At 42.9% G+C, this 22,187-nt stretch overlaps 1 protein-coding gene across 4 annotated transcripts; it reads left to right on the plus strand.

The window, feature by feature from the left end:
- The first annotated feature begins 5,215 nt into the window (after positions 1–5,215).
- Positions 5,216–16,818, plus strand: LOC309364500 (uncharacterized protein). Of its 4 annotated transcripts, none has more exons than XM_081901927.1 (3): positions 5,257–5,305; positions 10,003–10,040; positions 12,227–16,818. In XM_081901927.1, exon 3 carries the CDS (start codon positions 12,323–12,325, stop codon positions 14,438–14,440), a length of 2,118 nt encoding a protein of 705 aa, XP_081758053.1. In that variant the 5' UTR covers positions 5,257–5,305; positions 10,003–10,040; positions 12,227–12,322; the 3' UTR covers positions 14,441–16,818. The 4 variants fall into 4 exon arrangements, with proteins under 4 accessions (XP_081758050.1, XP_081758052.1, XP_081758053.1 ...); XM_081901925.1 differs by having other exon boundaries at positions 5,276–5,305; positions 10,003–10,097; positions 12,230–16,818; XM_081901924.1 differs by lacking the exon at positions 10,003–10,040 and having other exon boundaries at positions 5,216–5,305.
- Positions 16,819–22,187: the final 5,369 nt, after the last annotated feature.

Consider the following 22,187-nt stretch of genomic DNA (forward strand, 5'->3'; position numbering starts at 1 on the left):
GAGATGGCTAAAATAGCTTTATCATGTATAATGAGATAAGAATCCAATGTCTCTCTTCAGACCAGGTCTCTCCATGGTTTTAAGTTTGGTAGTAAGTTGCAGTTCAGCAACTTCTCTTTCCAGTCTATTTCTGAAATTCTTTTGTAATAAGACCGCGACTTTCAGATCTTGTATAGAATGTCCTGGGAGATTGGAGTGTTCTCCTACTGGTTTCAGAAATACCTGATAGTGCAGGTAAAAGTCCAGCAAACTTAATCCATATTCTCCAATGGATGCCTGTTGCTCATGCCTAGCGATGGGAAGGCCTGGAAAAAAACTAGAAATATGGGGGGGGGACAGGTTTTTTCCTGAAGCCCTTTTTTCCTGGAAAAATTGAAAAAAAATTGTTTGATATACAGTGGTGCCCCGCAAGACGAACGCCTCGCTAGACGGAAAACCCGCTAGACGAAAGGGTTTTCCATTTTGGAGGCGCTTCGCAAAACGAATTTCCCTATGGGGTTGCTTCGCAAGACGAAAAAATCTTGCGAGTTCCTGCGGGTTTTTTCCGCTCCCCCTTTTCCTAAAGCGCTAAGCCGCTTAACAGCTGATCCGCTGATAAGCCACTTCTCAGCTGATCCGCTTAAAGCCGCTAGACCGCTAATAGCGCTAATCCGCTAAGCTGTCAATGGGCTTGCTTCGCAAGACGAAGAAAACGCTAGACGAAGAGAATTGCGGGACGGATTCTTTTTGTCTTGCGAGGCACCACTGTAGTTTGAATATTCCACACACTTTTATTTTCATTTTTTTCCTGGAAAAAAAATGACTTTGGAGGGAAAGAGGAAAAAACGTGGCCTCCCCCCTTTTTCCATCCCCCCCCCAGGACTTCCAGAACCCCCACTTTGCAGCTCCCTGCCGACAGACACCAGGCAGGTCCTCTCACTGCAACTGCTCAAAACATTTTCGTTAGGGCCAGCGCATCTGAACACGCAGAAGCTGCATGCGATTTACTTCTTTTAAACCACTGCTGTCTCTTAAATACCTGCTTTTTAACTGTGTTTTATCCACCATTTTAATGTTCTGTTGTATATTTTTGTAAACTGTTTAGAAGCTCTCTTACCACCATGCGGTTTATAATATATAATAACAAATTCAATTTTAAAAACTCACAGTCCTTTTCCTTTCAGAGTTTGAGCCTTAGTGCAACAATTGTTGTTGTTCTTTAGTCGTGTCCGACTCTTTGTGACCACATGGACCGGAGCACGCCAGGCACTCCTGTCTTCCACTGCCTACTATTCAGTAACCGGATGTTGCTTCCTTCTGGGCCTGTCATGCAAAAAAATTGCCTTACGCTTTGCCCCAGCTGTCTTCAAGTAGAGATGGGAAGGCCTGGGGAAAAAACAGAAAAATGGGGGGGCAGTCCCCCCCCGTTCCCCCCCCAAAGCCGTTTTTTTAGAAGTCCATGGGGAAAATGACAGAGGAAGAGGAAGAAGAAATGGAAAACGATAGCAGTAGTTGAGAAAGTGAGATAGAATAAACTGCATGTATATATTGTGTCTTCTGTTGTTGCTTTTAAAGCACTACTCAAAGGGTAGGCCTTCCGTGGAGCTTAAATATTGAGGTGGACCTTAACTTTATTTGCTGTTGGTGCTAAGAGGCAATTTTGATTATTATTTATGTTGGTGGTTTCTTGCTTTTTTTGATGCTTTTGAGAGAAAGGGGGGTGGTTACCTGTTTGATTGCAAGCCTAGTACTTTTATATACACTGTGTTTCATGGAATCTGAAAACTACTCCACACTGAATTTTTTTTCAAGTTTTCCAGAAAGAAACAAGGAAAAACGTTTCTCCCCCCATGGCTTCAAAATTTCAGGAAATTTTACATCTCTACTCTGCTGCCTTCTTAGAAACTGTCCTCTGGTTCCCCCCATATGTCTGTCGTTCACTAAAATGCTTGCCCTTCCCTTGACAAGGCGCAAGCCCTTCCTGGGAATTCCAGGCAGAGAGCTGCTGAACCCCAGACCCCAAAAGGAAATCCAACCTCATCCAGGAGTCGATGCTAAAGATTGAATTCTTTTATAATGCAGTTTTTAAGATATATTTGCACCAAAATGTAAAAAATGCCTGTGTTAGGAAAACAGTTGCCCTAGGTACTCTAGTTTAGGCTTTCCCAAACTTGGGTCTCTAGCTGGTTTTGGACTACGATTCCCATCATCCCTTAATACTGCTAGCTGGGAGTGATGGGAGTTGTAGTCCAGAAAGAACCGGAGACCCAAGTGTGGGAATCCTGCTCCAGTGAAAGGTGAGGATACGGACGTGAACTTTGCTGATTCAATTGTAGATGGCATCTTTCTTGGCTCCGATAAGAGAGGAGTTCAGGGAGCAAACGGCCTCTTCCTCTGATGACGTCTCTCCCCCTGCCTTGCTGAGCTTGTGTGTTTCTGCTTCCTTGCAGCCATGGGATCTGCTGCTGTTCAGGCTCATGCCACTGTCTGTGTTGCCTTGTCAGAAGCTGCCCACTGGTGTCCCCCAGCCCTACGCCCCCCTATGTGTGTCATTCGCTATAAGGCTTGCACTAGCCATTGTTCGCCACTGGCAGAGAGCCTGCCCAGACCCCAATGTGTCTGTTTCCTGCTCTGCCACTTCTTGTGCCAAAGGTTGGCCATTCTCCACCAGAGAAGAAGGCAAGCAAATCTTTAAGGCCGGGTTTGCTTCTGAGGTCCACGGGAACCCCAGGATCTGAGCCAGGAAACCTTGGTCCGTTGTGGGGATCTGTTTCTCTGTGCATCTTCTTAGGAAATTGATTTTGGAAATGCGATGTACTGGATTTGCCCAACAGGGCAGTGAAAAAATTGAAGAATATCTGTATCCAACTTTCGAACTCGCTGCCTATTGATACGAGGCAGTCACTTTCACTGTGTTTCAATCCATGTTTACCATTTATTTTAATTATTTTTAATAAGAAAATAGTCTTTTTATTTTTTATTTACTGATAATGCCATTGTTTTATTTTTCCTGAACTGTGGATTTAAAAAATCCCAAACATATATGTACAGCTGCAAGTAAAGCCTACAAAAGATGAAATAGCCAAAAAAAAATGCAATTCCTAAGAAGCCATTTACACCCCCCCCCACCCCCCATGCAGGTTTTCTCAGGAGTCAATCCCACTGTTCCCATCAGGTGCTTCATCTCAGGTAAAAGCATATAAATTCAGTTTTGGGATTCCCCAGGCAGAAGAGATTTTGGTCCTCTGCGGATTGAATGCAGTGAGAGAGGAAATTATGCTTTTCCTTCCTCTCTGCTTGCCTGAACTCTGCAGGCTTTCCCCAAAGGTCTTGGGTGTTACAGATCCTTTCCTCACTATTAGTGCCACCTGGCTCAGGTACAGTTCCATCACAATGTGATTGCTTACAGGAATCTGTGTTTGACAGTGAATGGTCTCCCCTTCCTTGGAGGTTTTCAAGCAGAGGTTGGATGGCCATATGTCAGGGATTATTTAGCTGAGATTCCTCTATTGCAGGGGGTTGGACTAGAGGACCTTTGGGGTCCCTTCCAACTCAACGACTCTATGGAAGCTGCCCATATACCCACCCACCCCTCGCCCAGCCCATTGACAAGGTAGGAACATAAATAACGCAGTAAAGTTGAAATGCAATCTGTGACCCCCTCCCCTTTTAACACAGTGGCTCCCAAATTTTTCTGATTCCCATCTTTGTTATATACCGCCCTATACCCAGGGGTCTCAGAATAAAATCAGGATATAAAACCACAAAATACATAATAAAAATCAAAACAACCCCCATAAAAAACCAATTGCCTAACCTATAAAATGGGACGCGGGTGGCGCTGTGGGTTAAACCACAGAGCCTAGGACTTGCCGATCAGAAGGTTGGTGGTTCCAATCCCGGTGACAGGGTGAGCTCCAGTTGCTTGGTCCCTGCTCCTGCCAACCTAACAGTTCGAAAGCACGTCAAAGTGCAAGTACATAAATAGGTACCGCTCCGGCGGGAAGGTAAACGGCGTTTCCATGCGCTGCTCTGGTTCGCAGGAAACGGCTTGATCATGCTGGCCACATGACCCGGAAGCTGTATGCCGGTACCCTCGGCCAGACATTATCTGTAGATAATACAGTGGTACCTCAGGTTAAGAATACAACATAGACATCAGGGTTTGTAGCCACCGACAGCCTAGTCCTGAATTTATACAATCCTCTTTTTTAAGCCTTCCAGGTGGGTGGCTCAGTATTGCCTCTGTACATCTCAGCGGAGAGGAGGAAACTACCAGCCCCACATATTTATCATATATACACATATGGGGTTGGACTAGGTGACCATTGAGATCAACAAACTCATGTTCTCTAAAATAGTCTATAAAGTTTCCCCATTCTTGATTGAATTTTTTCTCATTTGATCGGTAAGTTTAGCCATTTCGGCATAGTCAATCATCTTAAGTTATCCATTCTTCTTTCTTTGGGACCTTTACTTCTTTCCACCACGTCTGGGATAGTAGCCTCTGGCCGCTATAATCACATAAATAAACAGTCTCTTTTGCTTCCTTGGCATTTTTTCTCCTATTACACCTAGTAAAAAAGCCTCTGGGTTTTTTTAACAAACGTAATTTTAAGAACTTTTTTAAAATTCCCAGAAGCCCTTTACTTTTTTACACGCCCACCACATAGGAAAATGTGGAAAGAAGACAAGGTGCCAATGAAAGAAGAATGGAAAGATGATGGACTCTGCCGAAATGGCTAAACTTACCCTAAAGATCAGGCACCAAGATGAGAAAAAAAATCAATCTAGAATGGGAAAGCCTTATAGACTATTCAAGAGAGCACTGTAAAAACGTCAAAACATTAGCAGGTTTGATGTAGAATTAGGAGAGGGGAATGAGGTTGAAATCAATTGAGGAAATATATAGTAATTATATGCAAGGAGAATAAAAGGGGGGAATGGAAACGGGGGGGGTCAGTTATTGCAAATTCGGATTGGATATCTGTGTACCAAAAGGAAAAACGTTATTTTGAAAATTTAAAATAATTATAATAATAAATAGTTTAGAAAACGTTTTAGGGCTTCCGTGCAGCTGATCCAGCGGGGCTTTCCGGAGGCGAGACCAGCGCCTCTCCTCGCTCTCTGCCCGGAGAAGCCCAGAGGCTCCTGCCGCTCGGCTCCGAAACGGTTAACAGCAGCGGCGACAGAGCTGAGATTCCTAGAGAGGAGGGGAAAAGGCTGCCGGGAGAATAGCAGCTTCCGCTTCCTGTCCCGCTTCGGGGGGGGGGGGGAGAGATACCTGTCATGGCGGCGGCTGTCCTTCCTCGCGGAGGCGCTGGAGGTGCGTCGTATGTATTATGTATTATAAAGGGGGAGAGACGGGGGGTGCAGCTGGAGGGAGTGTGGGGAGGGATGAAAAAGAACCCATTAGGCAAACCCTTTCAAGGTAAGTTCTTTTCCTCTGTCTCCTTTTTCGAGTCATCAGTTTGTCCAGATTTTCACATCTTATTATTTTTAAATAGAGCTCTTGAAAGTTGGTCGGCATTTTGGTGGGTGCAGATCTCGCCTAATGCACACGCTTTTGCAAAGGGTATTTCCCATATATTTCCCATAATACCCCCGTTTCAATGTAAGTTTTTTCTGTCTCCTTTTTCTAGTCGTCAATTTACCCAGATTTTCACATGTTATTATTTTTAAATAGTGTTAATTTTAAAGAATTTTATTTTAAATTATTTCAACCTCTTGAAAGTTGGTCAGCATTTTGGTGTAGATTTCTCCTAATGCCCGCGCTTTTGCAAAGGGTATTTCCCATAATATTTACATTTGCCATAATTAATGCATTCTGTATATAATTCAGCTAAAATGATTCATTTTTAACATCTGCATGCTTTTTAACATCTGCATGCAGCCGCTGGGAGAGATCATCAGGGGGGTTGGACTGGGTGTCCATCAATATGCGGATGAGACCCAGCTCTGCCTCTCTTTCAAATGGGATCCAGTGAAGGCGGGGAAGGATGGATGGCGGCTAACAGATTGAGGTTGAATCCTGACAAGACACAAGTACTGTTTTGGGGGGGCAGGTTGGCGTGGGGGACTCCCTAGTCCTGAATGGGGTAACTGTGCCCCTGAAGGACCAGGTGTGCAGCCAGGGAGTCATTTTGGACTGACAGCTGTCCATGGAGGCGCAGGTCAATTCTGTGTCCAGGGCAGCTGTTTACCAGCTCCATCTGGGACGCAGGCTGAGACCCTACCTGCCCACGGACTGTCTCGCCAGAGTCGTGCATGCTCTGGTTATCTCACGCTTAAACTACTACAATGCTCTCTACGTGGGGCTACCTTTGAAGGTGACCCAAAAACTGCAACTGATCCAGAATGTGGCAGCTAGACTGGTGGCTGGGAATGGCCAGTCACAGGACCATATAACACCAGCCCTGAGAGATCTGCATTGGCTTCCAGTACGTTTCCAAGCACAACTCAAAGTGTTGATGCTGACCTTTAAAGCCCTCAAGGACCTCAGCTCAGTAGACCTGAAGGAGCATCTCCACCCCCATCGTTCAGCCCAGACACTGAGATCCAGCACCTTCTGGCGGTTCCCTCATTGCGAGAAGTGATGTTACAGGGAACCAGGCAGAGAGCTTTCTTAGTAGTGGTGCCCTCCCTGTGAAACACCCTCCCATCAGATGTCAAGGAAATAAGCAGCTATCCTATTTTTAAAAGACATCTGAAGCCAGCTCTGTTTAGGAAAGTTTTAAATATTTAAATGCTGTATTGTTTTTAACACTCAATTGGGAGGCCCCCGGAGTGGCTGGGGAAACTCAGCAGCCAGATGGGCGGGGTATAATTTATTATTATTATTATTATTTACATTTCCTGTAATTGATGCATTCTGTATCTAATTCCGCTAAAATTTTTCATTTATAGGTCTTCCTTCCTTTTTATGGGGGTAGGACATCTTTTCCTAATGGAAAATATCTTTCTCCTCCCAGCAGGCCAACCTGGGCAGGTGGGGGACCTTCCTTGGGCTCCCCATAGGGCTTGGGGTCAAGGCAAACCCTTAAGCATTGGAAAACCTTCTGCAGAGGCTCCCCCTGGAACTTGTAATAATTTTTATCTGGACTGATTTTACTATAATTTGTTACATTTATATACCTCCCTATACCCACAGGCCTCAGAACAGTTCACAGGATAAAATTACAATATAAAAACTCAAAGTACATAATCAAAACAGAAACAACCCAATAACATCCCCCCAACACACACATTTTAAATTATTTGTGTTTCAGTTAAACAGCAGTTTCTGCAAGAGCAGTTCTGGGTGGAAGAGGTTTTTTAAAAAAGGAGAAACAAGCAACTTCAAGTCCACATTAAAAGTCCACGTGTTGCTGCGGCCTTATACCGACAGGCTAATAATGATAATACTACTAGTAATACGAATATTCCTGAGCGTCCTCTCCCACTTTGTGGAGTCCGATTGGCCCCCTGGTACACTCCAAGCTGGGAGGCTGAACGCAAGTGGATGAAAGATCCTAATTAATGCAACCAAAGACTGGTAAGGGCTCATTAGCAAGCCTACCTAGTGGCAGTGAAGGCAGCAAAGAAAGCATAGTTTTTTGCCTCCATTGCCTCCTCATTATGTCGTCTGGCAGAACTTTTCCGGGTTGTACGGGGCCTTTTACAGGCTGGCCCAAAGGTGGTGGTAGAACCAATGGTAGCTCGCTTTGACTTCTTTGCAAAGCATGTTGTTGTTAAAATTGCTTGCCACAATGCTTTGACAATTGCAGGAGAGATCTGACCAGGTTCATATGGCAGGGTAAGAAACCCCGCATAAAATACAAATTACTGACTGACAAAGAAAGGGGCGGGTTTCGCACTCCCCGATTTAAGAACATATTTCAAAGCCTCGTGCCTATGTTGGATAAAGGATTGGATCTTATTAGAGAAAACATATACTTGATTTGGAGAGTTGCAACAACAGGTACGGATGGCATAAAGTCAAAGTCCACAGAGGGTTCACTAATCATATAGTCAGAAATGCTCTTTATAAAGTGTGGACAAAATACCAACCATTATTAGAACCCCAAACGCCATGGTGGCTGTCCCCAGTAGAGACTTTTGCAGTCAAAAAAATAAATATGGAGGGAAATTGGGCAACCTATAGTCAACTATTAAAAGAAGACAAGGACATCTGAGATTGAAAACATTTGGAGAGATAAGGCACTACCTCACCGATTGGCTCCCATATCACCAAAAAAATGGCTTTGGGAAAGATGAATCCAAACTACAAAATGCATTATTACGAAATGACAAAAAAATATTATCTAAAACTGTTATTGGAATGGTATCCGAAAGATGAGGAAGTAAAGAATGTAATGGTTAAATGGGACATCGGCCCCACAATACAGATGGAACAGTGGGAGAGACTCTGGAGGTTAGATATCAGATTTACTGCCTGTTATACTGTCAAGGAAAACAATGATAAAGGTTATACAGGTGGTATGTGACACCTTCCAAACTAGCCAAGATATGTAAACTCAAATCCAACCGATGTTGGAGATGCAGTAATGCAGAGGAAACAATGATCCATGTATGGTGGAGCTGTGAGAAAATTAATAAATTTTGGGGGTGTATCCATGAAGAGCTAAGAAAGATGCTGAAAGCTCCTATAGAAAAAAATCCAGAGGCATATCTAATGGGCATTATAGGAAAGGACACCCCACAGGATATCAAAAGGTTATTCAGCTGCAGCCAGATTATTACTTGCTAAAAATTGGAAAGGGGGCATTATTCCCACAAAAGAAGACTGGATAAGTAAATTATGTGACTTTATAGAATTGGCCAAACAGCAGCCATAAGACACCAGTCAAATCAGAATTTAAGGAAGGAATGGAAATGCTTTGAGGACCAAATGAAAAAACACTGTTCTAAAGAAAACCTGTAGATATGTATAGACTAAGGATGTAAAGTTGAATCAGATTATGACAAATTAATAATAGGTGAATGTTGAATACTATCAAAAACACAATGTAAATAAGAGTATAGAATATTGAAAGATGTCGAGCTGAGGCGGAGGGAAGTCCCAGTGTTGGAATTTTTATTTTATATATCTTTATGTTGGACTCTTTTATTTTATGAATGTTATATTGATTGTATATATACTTTCTATAATAAATTTTATCGAGGAAAAAGAAGAAGATAAAATTGCTTCCATCCACCAAGAGAGCAGATGAGTCTCATGGGGTGTCCAGAGCACAGTCTAGTCCTGTTGTGTTGGATGAGTTTTTTCAGTTGGTCAGGCTCGAGGATATGGACAAGGTGCTTGGATCAGTCAGGGTGACCAATTGCACTCTTGACCCTTTCGCCTCTTGGCTGATAAAATCCAGCAGGGAGGGAACAGCAGGCTGGGCCAGGGAGAAGATCAGTGCCTCTTTACAAGAGGGGGTGGTCCCTGCATGTTTGAAGGAGGCAGAGGTAAAACCACTCCTTAAGAAACCTTCCCTGAATTCAGAAAGCCTAACTACCGGCCAGTTGTTGATCTCCCTTTCCTGGGCAAGGTTCTGGAGCAAGTGGTCGCAGACCAGATCCAGGTGCTTTTGGAAGAAACTCATTTTCTGGATCCATTTCAGTCAGGGTTTAGGCCTGGTTTTGGCACAGAAACTGCTTTGGTCGCCCTGTATGATGACCTCTGTCGAGACAGAGACAAGGGAAATGTGTCCCTGTTCATTGTTCTCCACCTCTCAGCGGCTTTTGATACCATCCACCATGGTATCCTTCTGGAGCGACTCTCTGAACTGGGGGTGGGTGGCCCTGCTTTGCGGTGGTTCCAGTCCTACTTGGATGGCCATTCCCAGAGGGTGTTACTTGGGGAATTCATTTCAGCCCCATGGAAGCTTCAATGTGGGGTTCCGCAGGGCCCAATCCAATCCCCCTTGTTGTTTAACATCTACATGAAATCGCTGGGAGGGGTTATCAAGAGGTTTGGAGTACGTTGCCAGCAGTATGCTGATGACATTCAGCTCTATTTCTCCTTTCTATCTGTAGATGAGGCAGTGCAAGTGCTGGACCAGTGTCTTGCCTGGGTAATGGACTGGATGAGAGCCAACAAATTGAAGCTCACTCCAGATAAGGCTCAGTTAGTGGGTGGTTCCCTAGAGCAGATGGCTGGGAGGTCGCCTGCTCTTGATGGGGTTACACTTCCTCTGAAGGAGCAGGTTCGTCGCTTGGGGGTTCTCCTGGATCCTTTGCTGTCGCTCGAGGCTCAGATGGCCTGGAGTGCCTTTCATCACCTTTGGCTGGTGGCCCAGCTACACCCCTAGCTGTACAGGAATAGCCTATCTACCGTTGTCTGTGCTCCGGGAACTTCAAGGTTAGATATAGATATGCGTTATACGTAGGTCTGCCTCTGAAGACAGTCTGGAAACTTCAGCTAGTGCAGAATTCAGTGGCCAGGCTGCTCACTGGCGGTTTGAGCATATTGCCCCCATCCTGTTCTGACTGCACTGGCTACCAATTAGGTTCTGGGTCCAATTCAAATTGCTGGTTTAGACCTGTAAAGCCTTAAATGGCTCAGGACCAGGAATACTTCAAGGACTGCTTCTTTCCATATGAACCTACCTGGACCCTGAGATCCCCTTATGAGGCCCTCCTTCGTGGGCCTCCTCCTCACGTGGTCCGGAGGGAGGCAACACGAGAACAGGGCCTTCTCTGCAGGGTCTTCCTGTCTGTGGAATGCTCTCCCCAGGGAAGTTCGCCTGACGCCTTTCTTATAAACCTTTGTTGTTGTTTAGTCGTCTTAGTCATTTCCGACTCTCTGTGACCCCATGAATCTTTTTTATAATTTTTAAATTTTTTATTAAATTTTTCCATAATATCTCCAATCATACAATTTTCCACATCACATATTTTGACTTATTGAACCTCCCTCAACTCCTCTGACAATCATCTGTAGTTAAATTTCTATCTTCACATTCCTTAATTATAATATCGCCTTTAAATAAAATTTTTCTGTCCTCATTTACATTCTTGCAATATTCCTTATTTTTTCACAAACACACTAGCATTGTTTGTTCCTCACATACAATCTTCAGATATTCTCTGAATTTTCCCCAGTCCTCTAGAAACTTATGGTCTCTTTGAAGTCTGATTTTTCCAGTTAATTTGTCCAGTTCTGCATAGTCTGTTAGTTTTGTTCTCCATTCTTCCAAAGTCGGTAGTTCTTCTTGTTTCCATTTTTGAGCCATCAATATTCTCGCTGCTGTTATTGCGTACTGAAAGAGTTTACAGTCCCTCTTATTTATTTTATTTTTAGTTATTCCCAGTAAGAAGGTTTCTGGTTTCTTTACAAAGCTATATTTCAGCATTTTCTTTAACTCATTATATATCATTTCCCAGAACCCCTTCACTTTCTTACACTCCCACCACATATGAATAAATGTACCCTCTTTCTCTTTACATTTCCAACATTTGTTACAGGTTTTGTACATTTTTGTCAATTTAACTGGTGTCATATACCATCTGTATACCATTTTCATAACATTTTCTTTTAACGTAGTACATGCTGTGTACGTTTTTTTGCCAATCTTCCATATCTATACTATACCCTAAATCTCTGGCCCAGTGAATCATTGCCGCTTTAACTTCCTCATCCATCGTGTGCCATTCCAGTAAAATTTTATACATTTTTGAGATTATCTTACAATCATTATTAACAATTTCTGTTTGAAATTTTGAATCTTTTTCTTTATACCCTTTTTCTTTCACATCCTTTTTAAACATATCACTTATCTGATAATAGTGCAGCCAGTCGAATACATGTTCTTTTACTTGCTCATATGGTTTCAATCTCCATTTCTCTCCTTCTTTCACCACCAAGTCTCCGTAAGTAATCCAATTACTCCTCATGTTAATTTTCTTGACTCCCATTACCTCTAATGGGGATAACCAATGTGGAACCCCCATTTCTAATAATTTTTTGTATCTGTATTATTTTGTATCTGTATTATTTTGTATTAAAAACTTCCCTACACATTGCTGCCTCCAGTTGTCTTCTAAAATTTGCATAGTTATTTTTTTGACAACTGACCGGAGGGTGTTCCACAGGGTGGGCACCACTGCCAAGAAGGCCCTCCGCCTTGTTCCCTATAACTTCCCTTCTCACAGTGAGGGAACTGCCACAAGGCCCTGGGACCTGAATCTCTGTGTCCTGACTGATTGGGGTGAAGACGCTCCTTTAGCATTTCATCAGTTTTCCTTTTTATTCCATCAGGAGATGTTGAAGGGATGCTGGCAGAAGGGGAACAATCAGAAGTGTCACCGAAAGGATCCAAAGAGGAGGGGGAGCAAAGGAAGCTGAGGGTTCAAGATGGAGGCAGAAGGCGAGAGGGGAGACGAAGGCAGAAGCCGGAGGCTGACTGGTATGTCTCAGGGTGGTGAAAATCAAATTCCCAGAGAGGAGAAACCTTATAAATGTTTGGAGTGTGGAAAGAGCTTCAGTAACAGTAGTGCCCTTACCTCGCATCAAAGATCTCATACAGGGGAGAAACTGTATATATGTTTAGAGTGTGGAAAGAGTTTCAGTCGCAATGATGCCCTTACCAGGCACCAAAGATCTCATACAGGGGAGAAACCGTATACATGTTTGGAGTGTGGAAAGAGCTTCAGTCTGAATAGTACCCTTACCTCGCATCAAAGATCTCATACAGGGGAGAAACCGTATACATGTTCAGAGTGTGGAAGGAGCTTCAGTCAGAATAGTTCCCTTACCTCACATCAAAGATCTCATACAGGGGAGAAACCGTATACATGTTCAGAGTGTGGAAGGAGCTTCAGTCAGAATAGTTCCCTTACCTCACATCAAAGATCTCATACAGGGGAGAAACCGTATACATGTTCAGAGTGTGGAAGGAGCTTCAGTCAGAATAGTTCCCTTACCTCACATCAAAGATCTCATACAGGGGAGAAACCGTATACATGTTTGGAATGTGGAAAGAGCTTCAGTAAGAGTAGCAATCTTAAGTCCCATCAACGAACTCATACAGGGGAGAAACCGTATACATGTTCGGAGTGTGGAAAGAGCTTCAGTCTGAATAGTACCCTTACCTTGCATCAAAGATCTCATACAGGGGAGAAACCGTATACATGTTCAGAGTGTGGAAAGAGCTTCAGTCAGAATAGTTCCCTTACCTCACATCAAAGATCTCATACAGGGGAGAAACCGTATACATGTTCAGAGTGTGGAAAGAGCTTCTGTGACAATCGTAGCCTTACTGGTCACCAAAGATCTCATACAGGGGATAAACCGTATACATGTTTGGAATGTGGAAAGAGCTTCAGTAAGAGTAGCAATCTTAAGTCCCATCAACGAACTCATACAGGGGAGAAACCGTATACATGTTCGGAGTGTGGAAAGAGCTTCCGTAACAATCATAGCCTTACCGGGCACCAAAGAACTCATACAGGAGAGAAACCGTATACATGTTCGGAGTGTGGAAAGAGCTTCAGTGACAGTAGCCATCTTAAGTCCCATCAACGAACTCATACAGGGGAGAAACCTTATAAATGTTTGGAGTGTGGGAAGAGCTTCAGTCAGAGTACTGTCCTTATCTTGCATCAAAGATCTCATACAGGGGAGAAACCCTATAAATGTTCAGAGTGTGGAAAGAGCTTCAGTCATTGTGGTACCCTTAAATTGCATAAAAGATCTCATACAGGGGTGAAACCGTATACATGTTCAGAGTGTGGAAAAAGCTTCAATCAAACTAGTAGCCTTAAGTTGCATCAACGAACTCATACAGGGGAGAAACCGTATACATGTTCAGAGTGTGGAAGGAGCTTCACTCAAAGTAGCACACTTAAGTCGCATCAACGAACTCATACAGGGGAGAAACAGCATACGTGTTTGGAGTGTGGAATGAGCTTCGCTCGCAGCAATGGGCTTACTAGACATCAACAAACTCATAGAGGCAGCAAACCTTATAAATGCTGGGAATGTGGCAAGAGCTTCAGTCGCAATGACTACCTTTCCTCGCATGAAAGAATTCATACAGGGGAGAAACGATATACATGTTTGGAGTGTGGAAAGAGCTTCAGCTACAGTTGCAGCCTTACCTTGCATCAAAGATTGCACACAGGAGAGAAACCGTATAAATGTTTGGAGTGTGGCAAGAGCTTCAGTTGTGGTAGCTTACTTACACTGCATCAAAGAACTCATACAGGAGAGAAACCGTATACATGTTCGGAGTGTGGAAGGAGCTTCAGGTGCAGTAGCTCCCTTACGATGCATCAACGAACTCATACAAGAGAGAAACCGTATACATGTTCGGACTGTGGAAAAAGCTTCAGTAAACGTGGCACCCTTAAGTCGCATGAAAGAACTCATACAGGAGAGAAACCGTATACATGTTTGGAGTGTGGAAGGAGCTTCAGTCAGAGTAGCCACCTTAAGTCGCATCAAATAACTCATACAGGGAGGAAATATTAGAAATGTTTGGCCTATAGAAAGAACTTATGTGACAAGGACTCCCTTACTAAACTGAAAAGAACCCGTACAAGGGAAACAGAAAGGTTGGAGTGTGTGAAGATATTTAATCATATCAAATAACTCCTACGGAGAGTAAAACAATGGTTGTATTCAGAATTAGAATTTGCTTCCATTAGAATTTTTATTCCTTTTAGTGGCTGTGTTGCAGATTATTCTCCTGATCAGAGTTAGATTTACATAGCTATGTTCTATTTTTTTCCTCATGCGTTATTTCCCATGTATTCATCACTTGTATATAGCGGTGCTTTAATATTTCTTCCATCCCCAAAATTTGTTAATCTGGTGTGAATTGATCTGATATTTTTCATAGACACAAATGCATTCTCTGGTATTCTGTTGACGTATGTAAATGACGTATCTTTGCAATGAGAGTATAGCCCCTCAGATCACAGCTCTAATGAACAAATGCTGTTGAGAAACATATACTGTATAATAAGCCTCAATACGCAGTCAAGAGAGAAATTATTTTTCTTTGGCGTAGCAGAGTAAAATTGTCTTCCATGAACACAGTCTTAACAGTGAGTCCGTAAGTGACTGTGGAGGCCAATTCTGGACCCACACATCCTTCCACAGTGGGGACATAGCTTTCCAGGTGGGAGTTGATCATGGTTGGGGTTTGCCATGCATGCCTTCCTCCTAGCACGCTTCTCCCTTGCGTTCTGAGTTCGAATGTCACCCTTGGTTGAGAGAGACATTAGAACAGTAGAGAATATTTCAATATAGTATTTTCCAGCCTGTGTCTAGAGTGTTAATAGGTCACTGTTCCAGGATGTGTGTTTCTTCACCTTCATCTGCCTAGCAGGGATTTCAGTTTTATGTCTCTGAAATATCCAGGCAGTGGCCAGAATAGAGGCAATGGAAAGAATATGACGAAATAAAAGAACATCTTCAAAGATGGCTGCATCATAGACAATTAAAGGATATCTTTAAAGAGGACAATAAGAAAGGCATCTCATAGTCGGTTTCCAAATTCCAAAGAGGCAGTGATAGAAGAAAGTACAAAATTATTTTTAAAAGGCATATAACATTCTTTTGGAGTGGGAAACCAAAGACGAAGAAGTAAAATTGGTAATGATTAAATAATGGGCCATAACATACAATTTGAAGATTGGGTAAAATTGTGGAAAGTAAATTTGAAATTTACAGATTGTATACTATTGAGAGAGACCTATATGAAAATGATGTATAGATGGTATCTATCACTGGTTAAACTGGAACAAATGTATAAAAATGAAAAGAGAGTGTTGGAGATGTGAAATAGAAGGTACGTTTTATCATATGTGGTGGGATTGTAAAAAGGTAAAAGCCTATTGGGAAATGATAAATAATGAATTGAAGAAAATGTTGAAAATAACTTTTCTAAAAAACCCAGAAACCTTCTTACTAGGTATTTTAGGCCAACACATAAGGAAAGAAAAGAGGACTTTATTTATGTATGCCACTACAGCAGCAAGAATGTTGATTGCACAAAATTGGAAGACTGGAGAAATACCAAGTAAAGAACTATGGCAGGAGAAGTTGATGAACTGTGAGGGGAGAGACTCCATCAGGCAAGGCCTCCTTCCACCTGCCTTGCCCCACTCTCTGCTCCTCAATGTGTATTGTATTGTTTTATGTACCGTGGCTTGCCATTGTCTTATTGATTACAGTTTAGATATTATTGTAACTGTTGAGTGGATTTCTGTTTAACTTTTATATGTTGATACTATTATTTTATACTATTCTAATGATTGTTGAATGTTACTTTTTGGATGGAGGTTGCCTATTTTAAAGTTATGTTTTATTATCACATTTTTGTATTGCATTAGATTGTTATAAGATGTACATTTTTTGTTTCTTCAGCTTGAAAACCGCCTTGAGTATTGTAAGATAGAAAAGTGGTATACAAATTAAAAATGATGATGATGATGATGATGATGTAGAACTGGCAAAAATGACAGACTGACTAAGAGAAAAGGACAACAGAGACTTTGAAAAACAATGGGAACCATTTATAGAAACAAAGTTGATAGGCTTGAGGCAGGATTTAAATAAACATTCACACTATTAGTATTAGAAAATGTCCAGAAGATAGAGAAATATGGTGTTTTTACTTCTATGTTTTTAGGTTTGATGTTATGTTATTAATAACTTTTTCTGTTAGGAGGTAGCAAGGTGGGTGAAAAGAGTAACAAACCAGAAGCGGAAGTTGGGGAAGCCTAGGAGGGGAGGGAGGAAGGAATACATAGTAAAGGTTAAGACTTTGAGATGTATGTAATGAATGAAAAAGAAAAAAGAATAAAATTTTATTTCAAAAAACCAATGAGTCTGTAAGTGACTGTGGAGGCCAATTCTGGACCCACACGTCCTTCCACAGTGGGGATATAGCTTTCCAGTTGGGAGTTGATCATGGTTAGGGTTTGCCATGCATGCCGTCCTCTTAGCACGCTTCTCCCTGGTCCAGGATGTGTGTTTCTTCACCTTCATCTGCCTAGGAGGGATTTCAGTTTTATGTCTCCGAAATATTCAGGCAGTGGCCGGTTCCTGATGGGATCTATTTGGGCTGTGTGTTCTCTCCCCTCCCCTAGAATTTCCCGTAACACCCCCACACACATACACATTCTGGAAATGTGAAATCCACTATGCAGCTATGTGCAGGTATTTGTTTATCTTATAATCTGGGAAAGGAGGAAGATGCAACCTCATCCAGCACACATTAAAAAACCAAATTATGTTTTAAATACAATTTTTAGATACATCAGTTTTGCACGGAAGAGCGGTCAAACATTTCAAAATACATCTGTGTTAGCGAGACAGTTTCCTTGTTGCATAGTCTAGTGAAAGGCAATGTTTCAGAACGGAACTCTGCTGATGAAATACCGAGTTACAGGTAGGTAGCCGTGTTGGTCTGCCGTAGTCGAAACAAAATAAGATAACACAAGATTCCTTTCAGTAGCACCTTAGAGACCATCCAAGTTTATTATTGGTATGAGCTTTTGTGTGCATGCACAACCCTTCAGATACACGGAAACAGAAGTCACCAGACCCTTCTATATAGTGAGAAGGTGGGGAGGGGTATTACTCAGAAGGGGGCTGGGAGATGGGTGATTGGCTGATAGGTGTGGTAAACCTGTTGAGGACTGTTAACACCTGCAATTGGTCTTACAGGAAAAAAACAAGGGGTGAGATGGCTAAAATAGCTTTATCATGTATAATGAGATAAGAATCCAATGTCTCTCTTCAGACCAGGTCTCTCCATGGTTTTAAGTTTGGTAGTAAGTTGCAGTTCAGCAACTTCTCTTTCCAGTCTATTTCTGAAATTCTTTTGTAATAAGACCGCGACTTTCAGATCTTGTATAGAATGTCCTGGGAGATTGGAGTGTTCTCCTACTGGTTTCAGAAATACCTGATAGTGCAGGTAAAAGTCCAGCAAACTTAATCCATATTCTCCAATGGATGCCTGTTGCTCATGCCTAGCGATGGGAAGGCCTGGAAAAAAACTAGAAATATGGGGGGGGGACAGGTTTTTTCCTGAAGCCCTTTTTTCCTGGAAAAATTGAAAAAAAATTGTTTGATATACAGTGGTGCCCCGCAAGACGAACGCCTCGCTAGACGGAAAACCCGCTAGACGAAAGGGTTTTCCATTTTGGAGGCGCTTCGCAAAACGAATTTCCCTATGGGGTTGCTTCGCAAGACGAAAAAATCTTGCGAGTTCCTGCGGGTTTTTTCCGCTCCCCCTTTTCCTAAAGCGCTAAGCCGCTTAACAGCTGATCCGCTGATAAGCCACTTCTCAGCTGATCCGCTTAAAGCCGCTAGACCGCTAATAGCGCTAATCCGCTAAGCTGTCAATGGGCTTGCTTCGCAAGACGAAGAAAACGCTAGACGAAGAGAATTGCGGGACGGATTCTTTTTGTCTTGCGAGGCACCACTGTAGTTTGAATATTCCACACACTTTTATTTTCATTTTTTTCCTGGAAAAAAAATGACTTTGGAGGGAAAGAGGAAAAAACGTGGCCTCCCCCCTTTTTCCATCCCCCCCCCAGGACTTCCAGAACCCCCACTTTGCAGCTCCCTGCCGACAGACACCAGGCAGGTCCTCTCACTGCAACTGCTCAAAACATTTTCGTTAGGGCCAGCGCATCTGAACACGCAGAAGCTGCATGCGATTTACTTCTTTTAAACCACTGCTGTCTCTTAAATACCTGCTTTTTAACTGTGTTTTATCCACCATTTTAATGTTCTGTTGTATATTTTTGTAAACTGTTTAGAAGCTCTCTTACCACCATGCGGTTTATAATATATAATAACAAATTCAATTTTAAAAACTCACAGTCCTTTTCCTTTCAGAGTTTGAGCCTTAGTGCAACAATTGTTGTTGTTCTTTAGTCGTGTCCGACTCTTTGTGACCACATGGACCGGAGCACGCCAGGCACTCCTGTCTTCCACTGCCTACTATTCAGTAACCGGATGTTGCTTCCTTCTGGGCCTGTCATGCAAAAAAATTGCCTTACGCTTTGCCCCAGCTGTCTTCAAGTAGAGATGGGAAGGCCTGGGGAAAAAACAGAAAAATGGGGGGGCAGTCCCCCCCCGTTCCCCCCCAAAGCCGTTTTTTTAGAAGTCCATGGGGAAAATGACAGAGGAAGAGGAAGAAGAAATGGAAAACGATAGCAGTAGTTGAGAAAGTGAGATAGAATAAACTGCATGTATATATTGTGTCTTCTGTTGTTGCTTTTAAAGCACTACTCAAAGGGTAGGCCTTCCGTGGAGCTTAAATATTGAGGTGGACCTTAACTTTATTTGCTGTTGGTGCTAAGAGGCAATTTTGATTATTATTTATGTTGGTGGTTTCTTGCTTTTTTTGATGCTTTTGAGAGAAAGGGGGGTGGTTACCTGTTTGATTGCAAGCCTAGTACTTTTATATACACTGTGTTTCATGGAATCTGAAAACTACTCCACACTGAATTTTTTTTCAAGTTTTCCAGAAAGAAACAAGGAAAAACGTTTCTCCCCCCATGGCTTCAAAATTTCAGGAAATTTTACATCTCTACTCTGCTGCCTTCTTAGAAACTGTCCTCTGGTTCCCCCCATATGTCTGTCGTTCACTAAAATGCTTGCCCTTCCCTTGACAAGGCGCAAGCCCTTCCTGGGAATTCCAGGCAGAGAGCTGCTGAACCCCAGACCCCAAAAGGAAATCCAACCTCATCCAGGAGTCGATGCTAAAGATTGAATTCTTTTATAATGCAGTTTTTAAGATATATTTGCACCAAAATGTAAAAAATGCCTGTGTTAGGAAAACAGTTGCCCTAGGTACTCTAGTTTAGGCTTTCCCAAACTTGGGTCTCTAGCTGGTTTTGGACTACGATTCCCATCATCCCTTAATACTGCTAGCTGGGAGTGATGGGAGTTGTAGTCCAGAAAGAACCGGAGACCCAAGTGTGGGAATCCTGCTCCAGTGAAAGGTGAGGATACGGACGTGAGCTGCGCTGATTCAATTGTAGATGGCATCTTTCTTGGCTCCGATAAGAGAGGAGTTCAGGGAGCAAACGGCCTCTTCCTCTGATGACGTCTCTCCCCCTGCCTTGCTGAGCTTGTGTGTTTCTGCTTCCTTGCAGCCATGGGATCTGCTGCTGTTCAGGCTCATGCCACTGTCTGTGTTGCCTTGTCAGAAGCTGTCCACTGGTGTCCCCCAGCCCTACGCCCCCCTATGTGTGTCATTCGCTATAAGGCTTGCACTAGCCATTGTTCGCCACTGGCAGAGAGCCTGCCCAGACCCCAATGTGTCTGTTTCCTGCTCTGCCACTTCTTGTGCCAAAGGTGGCCCATTCTCCACCAGAGAAGAAGGCAAGCAAATCTTTAAGGCCGGGTTTGCTTCTGAGGTCCACGGGAACCCCAGGATCTGAGCCAGGAAACCTTGGTCCGTTGTGGGGATCTGTTTCTCTGTGCATCTTCTTAGGAAATTGATTTTGGAAATGCGATGTACTGGATTTGCCCAACAGGGCAGTGAAAAAATTGAAGAATATCTGTATCCAACTTTCGAACTCGCTGCCTATTGATACGAGGCAGTCACTTTCACTGTGTTTCAATCCATGTTTACCATTTATTTTAATTATTTTTAATAAGAAAATAGTCTTTTTATTTTTTATTTACTGATAATGCCATTGTTTTATTTTTCCTGAACTGTGGATTTAAAAAATCCCAAACATATATGTACAGCTGCAAGTAAAGCCTACAAAAGATGAAATAGCCAAAAAAAATTGCAATTCCTAAGAAGCCATTTACACCCCCCCCACCCCCCATGCAGGTTTTCTCAGGAGTCAATCCCACTGTTCCCATCAGGTGCTTCATCTCAGGTAAAAGCATATAAATTCAGTTTTGGGATTCCCCAGGCAGAAGAGATTTTGGTCCTCTGCGGATTGAATGCAGTGAGAGAGGAAATTATGCTTTTCCTTCCTCTCTGCTTGCCTGAACTCTGCAGGCTTTCCCCAAAGGTCTTGGGTGTTACAGATCCTTTCCTCACTATTAGTGCCACCTGGCTCAGGTACAGTTCCATCACAATGTGATTGCTTACAGGAATCTGTGTTTGACAGTGAATGGTCTCCCCTTCCTTGGAGGTTTTCAAGCAGAGGTTGGATGGCCATATGTCAGGGATTATTTAGCTGAGATTCCTCTATTGCAGGGGGTTGGACTAGAGGACCTTTGGGGTCCCTTCCAACTCAACGACTCTATGGAAGCTGCCCATATACCCACCCACCCCTCGCCCAGCCCATTGACAAGGTAGGAACATAAATAACGCAGTAAAGTTGAAATGCAATCTGTGCCCCCCTCCCCTTTTAACACAGTGGCTCCCAAATTTTTCTGATTCCCATCTTTGTTATATACCGCCCTATACCCAGGGGTCTCAGAATAAAATCAGGATATAAAACCACAAAATACATAATAAAAATCAAAACAACCCCCATAAAAAACCAATTGCCTAACCTATAAAATGGGACGCGGGTGGCGCTGTGGGTTAAACCACAGAGCCTAGGACTTGCCGATCAGAAGGTTGGTGGTTCCAATCCCGGTGACAGGGTGAGCTCCAGTTGCTTGGTCCCTGCTCCTGCCAACCTAACAGTTCGAAAGCACGTCAAAGTGCAAGTACATAAATAGGTACCGCTCCGGCGGGAAGGTAAACGGCGTTTCCATGCGCTGCTCTGGTTCGCAGGAAACGGCTTGATCACATGACCTGTATGCCGGTACCCTCGGCCAGACATTATCTGTAGATAATACAGTGGTACCTCAGGTTAAGAATACAACATAGACATCAGGGTTTGTAGCCACCGACAGCCTAGTCCTGAATTTATACAATCCTCTTTTTTAAGCCTTCCAGGTGGGTGGCTCAGTATTGCCTCTGTACATCTCAGTGGAGAGGAGGAAACTACCAGCCCCACATATTTATCATATATACACATATGGGGTTGGACTAGGTGACCATTGAGATCAACAAACTCATGTTCTCTAAAATAGTCTATAAAGTTTCCCCATTCTTGATTGAATTTTTTCTCATTTGATCGGTACGTTTAGCCATTTCGGCATAGTCAATCATCTTAAGTTATCCATTCTTCTTTCTTTGGGACCTTTACTTCTTTCCACCACGTCTGGGATAGTAGCCTCTGGACCTTGTAATCACATAAATAAACAGTCTCTTCTGCTTCCTTGGCATTTTTTC

Source organism: Podarcis melisellensis (genome assembly GCF_964234715.1).
Source record: "Podarcis melisellensis genome assembly, chromosome: 2".
Taxonomy (NCBI): Eukaryota; Metazoa; Chordata; class Lepidosauria; order Squamata; family Lacertidae; genus Podarcis; species Podarcis melisellensis.